The sequence below is a fragment of the Dendroctonus ponderosae genome, unplaced genomic scaffold (genome assembly GCF_020466585.1).
Source record: "Dendroctonus ponderosae isolate FM_Combo_2020 unplaced genomic scaffold, Dpon_F_20191213v2 Dpon_F_20191213_4, whole genome shotgun sequence".
Lineage (NCBI taxonomy): Eukaryota > Metazoa > Arthropoda > Insecta > Coleoptera > Curculionidae > Dendroctonus > Dendroctonus ponderosae.
The window spans coordinates 6,296,044-6,300,877 of NW_026018611.1; the positions used below are offsets into that span (position 1 = coordinate 6,296,044).

Genomic DNA, 4,834 nt, shown 5'->3' on the forward strand with positions numbered 1-4,834 from the left:
CTTTATTGTTTTAAGTTTCAATTCTGAGAAAACGGCTCAAAATGTCATAAATTTACAAAACGTTTGGTGACTCTTTTGGCTTACTTCAGGTAGCTCAGGTTGTCAACAATTGGTAGAGGGGGTTTTGATGTGAGTTGTGATGTGGAAATGTGGAACAATTTCAAAATAACTTAAATTTCCTAAAACTCGAGTGCTGTCCAGTGCTTAGTGATTGTGTATTAAACATATGTGCTGTGAACGGTGTCAGTATTATGCCAGAACGTCGAGTTTCACTCTAATTGAAGACATTTTGTCGGTGAAACTAGCGCTTAGAGGAGAAAGGCTAATTGGTAGCAGAAGGGATGGATTTTTTGAAAAAACTCCGTCGTTTTGACGCCTACCCCAAAACCTTGGAGGATGTACGTATCCAAACCCTCGGAGGCGGCACTATTTCAATCCTGTCCATGATAATAATTAGCTTGCTCTTCTGGCTCGAGCTTTTAAACTATCTAACTCCCAATGTTACTGAAGAACTGTTTGTGGACACTTCAAGAAGCCCTAATATTGAAATCCAGTTCGATTTGTCGATACCCAGAGTGGCGTGCGATTTCTTAGCTTTAGATGCCATGGACTCTTCAGGGGATCAACATTTACAAGTAGGTCTTAATTGAACTACTCAAGTAGGTATTTCCTGTTCCATTGCACTCTGTTGCAGTTAGTTTTAAATTGAATTTTTAAATATCTAACTGCCATCTGAAGGAGTATTGAATTTATGAAAATATTAGGAGTTATCTTAATAACATTAGTTCAAGACATGAAATGAAGAATAAAGCAAAGTTTGTGAAACACCTATACCTCGAATATATGGAGATCTTTTACCTTCCCGAACTTGTTTGCCGTGCGGCATTGGCTCAAAACGTGGAAGTTTAGAACAATTGTTTGGTTTATTTTTTAAATGTCTATGTTTATTAATTTGCTAAGAAATTAAGGATGACTACTTAAGTACATTTATATACCTAGTTCACTATATGGACTTATAATACATAACATAGAAGTCAACTTTTTTTTATCAACAGATTTCCCATAATGTCTTCAAAAGAGCGCTAGATTTAAATGGGAATCCCATTGAAGAAGCGAAGAAAGAAGACATTTCTCTTACAAGTAAAAATGAGACCACTGAAATTGCCACACGGAATAAGACTGAAGATTATTGTGGAAGTTGCTACGGCGCTAAAGATGGATGCTGCAATACGTGTGAAGAAGTGAGGCAGGCCTATAGGTATGCTGTTTACATTTAACTTGTTCTTAAGAATTTGCACAGAAATATGGTTATCAGCAAATGGGTATTTAGCTCGAAATGTTGGGCACTTACTTATAGGTAATTGGGTTGTAAAAATTATCAATTTTTTTATTGCTGCCTTTATCGGAAATATATTTTTTTGGGAATTTATAGCTATAAATTCTTTTAATCTAAGTCTACTCACTAAAAGCTTTTAGTGGCTAGACAATATCAATATAACGTTCCCATTCAACAATTAACCCAATAATACAAAAATAAAATTTGCTTTTATAAATTATAATCGCTCAATCAATCAAATCAATTTTTACGTAGTTATTAAATTATTTTTGATGTACCTTAATTTAATCATTTCATTGGTTAATTTCAGACAATTAACCACATGCATTTCTACACAATCGAGCAGTCACGATTTTTATCATTATTGAAAAAAATTCAGCCAAATTTAAAATGTGTACAAAACCGTTCGTTGTTTAGTCAATTTTAAATTGGAAATATGTAACTATTTGACTAATTCAGTTAGAAACAAAGTGAATAAAGCCATATTGAAAGAAAATTTTGGTGTTAAAAATTCGTTTACTTCTTTTTTCAGTCTTTTGTCAGTGTAAATTAATAATTTCGAGTCGTTTTCAACCACAATGGTGATGTTCTGGTAGCACAACCGATAAATCTATTCCAATTGTTCTAGTTTTTAAACTGCATTTAGCGCTGGAAAAGAATCTCCCGACGTTTTGCGAACACGAGTCGCTTGCTTCCTCAGAGGTATTTTGCGATGTCAGGTTGAAATTATTATTGACGCAGGCCTAGAAACCCGAAAATCACTCCAGTTTGCAAAGACATATTTTATTGCTACTTTAATAGGATTAACTTCTGTAATAATAATTCTTATCTAATAAAACTTTTTTATTATAGAGAGAAAAGATGGGCTATAGATAATATGGACATTATTGAGCAATGTAAAGAGGAGAAGTTCAGTGATAAGATAAAATCAGCGTTTACACAAGGGTGTCAAATATATGGAAATTTATTTGTGAGCAGGTAAGAATTTTTTTGCATTTTTTTTATTTTTAACCAGAAAAAGGGAAATTAACAAATAAAACGAATTGGTAAAATTTACAGTTTTTCTAAGCTTTAAATTTGTCTTGGTGTTTTGGTGCAAAATTTATAAAAACTTGAATCTGGATAAAAAAAGAATAATTAAAAAATGTTTTTTCTGAGAAATCCATCTGAATAATCATGCATGTTGATAAAGTGTTTTGGACCTTGTTTTAAAACTACTTCCAACTACTGCGTATAATTAAGAAACACTTTCTAACTTGGAACAGTGACTACTGGCGGATTAGCTTCTTTAAGCTACTTCTTATACGGTAAAAGCTTAGGTACTTTAAATAATTGTGCGAATATGCATGCGTCTTTTATTTTCTTCAAAATATTTGCTCTCTTTTAAAGTTTTTAACTCTTTTGAATCTCTGAGAGTTTTTTCTAAACTGCAACCGTTTTTGGAGAGCTATAAATCGAAAGCCGAGTAAATTTGGTAAGCAGCTGCTAAAAATACTAAACAAATTAAACAGAAATAACGTTCCCAATATTCGAATTCTTTGTTTTAGAGTGAGTGGAAGTTTCCATGTGGCACCAGGAAAAAGCTTCAGTATAAATCATGTTCATGTACATGATGTGCAACCGTTTTCATCCACTGAATTCAACATGACCCACCATATACGGCATTTGACTTTCGGTGCAAGCATAGATAGTGAAACACACAATCCCTTGAAAGATTTCGATGGTGTAACTGTTGAGGGTAGGTCTATTTACTGCCTCATTTTAGTGTTTTTTTGCACATGTTCACCATTTTAGGTTCAACGATGTTTCAATATCACATCAAAATTGTGCCTACCTCTTATGTAAGAAAAGATGGATCTGTAATTCTAAGCAATCAGTTTTCTGTTACCAAACACCAAAAAGTTGTGTCTTTAATGACTGGGGAATCAGGTAAAATAAATCATTCTGTCTCCCTGACCTTGTGCTTACCAAGATTTTTTTTGCAGGTATGCCTGGAATATTTTTCCAATATGAACTCTCGCCCTTAATGGTAAAGTACACAGAACGAGAAAGATCCTTTGGACATTTTCTTACGAATGTATGCGCCATCGTTGGGGGCGTTTACACTGTGGCAGGGTTAGTTGATACGTTCTTGTATCATTCAATCAAACTTATCCAGAAAAAAATGGAACTTGGCAAGCTGCATTGATCGGTAAGACCAACTGCGTTTTTTAATTTGGATTTCCTAAATACATTCTATTAGTTGTTCTAAGTTTTAATAGGTAATGCTGGTTGGATCTTGCGGTAAAATGCAATTTTTGGGCAGACACTCTAAATTTGTTTGTGCTAAATTATTATCACTATTTACTTTTGAAAAACCGCAATGTAAATCTTGTTTTATTGTCTGTACAATTTAAATTGTATGAATAATGTGATATGTAAAAACAATTATTTATTTTCCGTTTAGATTCAGTTAACTAAATCGCGCAAATATGAAATTGTATGTACAACTCAAGCCATTCCTAAATGATGATTTTTATTTAATTTATTTATGCAAAATTGACGGCTTCATGGTGAATTGGGAATGTTTTTCTGAATGGAAAACACCCCAGGTACTTTTTCGGAATATTTTATTCTGTACATTTGACCTGTTTTATTGTAATTACTGCTTTCAATGTTTGATTCTTTATATTCACTTTCTTGCCACGCACGGAAAATATTTGCAAAGCGTATTATGTAAAATAGTTAAAATTTGCTATTTACATATTTGCCCATCCGGTTGTTTTGGTTTGAAAGTGTAGTGGAGATTTAACTAAACTTTTAAGGCATGTTTACATAGGAAATGTTTATTGTTTTGTAAATTAAATTGATTATTCTTCAGATTGTTTTGTTGATATGCCAATCCCAACTTCCAGCAGCCGTAGAACAGCCTATTTACATTTTTTCGGCAAAATCGTTATTTTCTTTCGACTACGCGGGAATATTCCTAGGTCCTAGTTTTTTATCTAATTGTTCCCGTCCCAATTCCCACAAATGTATCTATAACAAACTTGTAAATGTTATAAATTAGAATGTTTAAAACAGACAAAATATTAATATTTATTATTATCATATTATTGAGTTTTTTAGTATAGTATTTGAGTATAGTTTAAATTATTTGATAAATTATTTTGTTCGTGAAATCAATTTACACGGGCCATATTTTTGTACGTTTCAAACGCCTTTACAAGTATTTTAATTAATTGAGCTCATTCATGTAAATTGCTGGTCTAATTAAAAATATTAATTAGAAGCAAGCCGTGTGTGCTAGAAAGTGGCGAATTTTTTGGGCTTTCCAGCCCTTGGCAAAACTATCAATATATTTGAAAATAATTTACGTGTTTTTAAGTTAGAATTCAAAGAAATGGACAATAAAGTTAGTTTCTTCCGAACATACCGTCATTTGCCATGATGCCAAACCACCGTTGAAACTATAAATTCTGAACGAACTGTACACAATGCTGACAGATACCACCTGGA

At 32.7% G+C, this 4,834-nt stretch overlaps 1 protein-coding gene across 1 annotated transcript; it reads left to right on the plus strand.

Annotated features, from left to right (window-relative positions):
* The first annotated feature begins 85 nt into the window (after positions 1 to 85).
* LOC109537102 (endoplasmic reticulum-Golgi intermediate compartment protein 3) lies at positions 86 to 4,195 on the plus strand. Its single transcript, XM_019903668.2, has 6 exons — positions 86 to 635; positions 1,056 to 1,258; positions 2,189 to 2,314; positions 2,884 to 3,074; positions 3,131 to 3,265; positions 3,322 to 4,195. The coding sequence occupies exons 1-6, from the start codon at positions 342 to 344 to the stop codon at positions 3,522 to 3,524; spliced, it is 1,152 nt and encodes a 383-aa protein (XP_019759227.1). The 5' UTR covers positions 86 to 341; the 3' UTR covers positions 3,525 to 4,195.
* Positions 4,196 to 4,834: the final 639 nt, after the last annotated feature.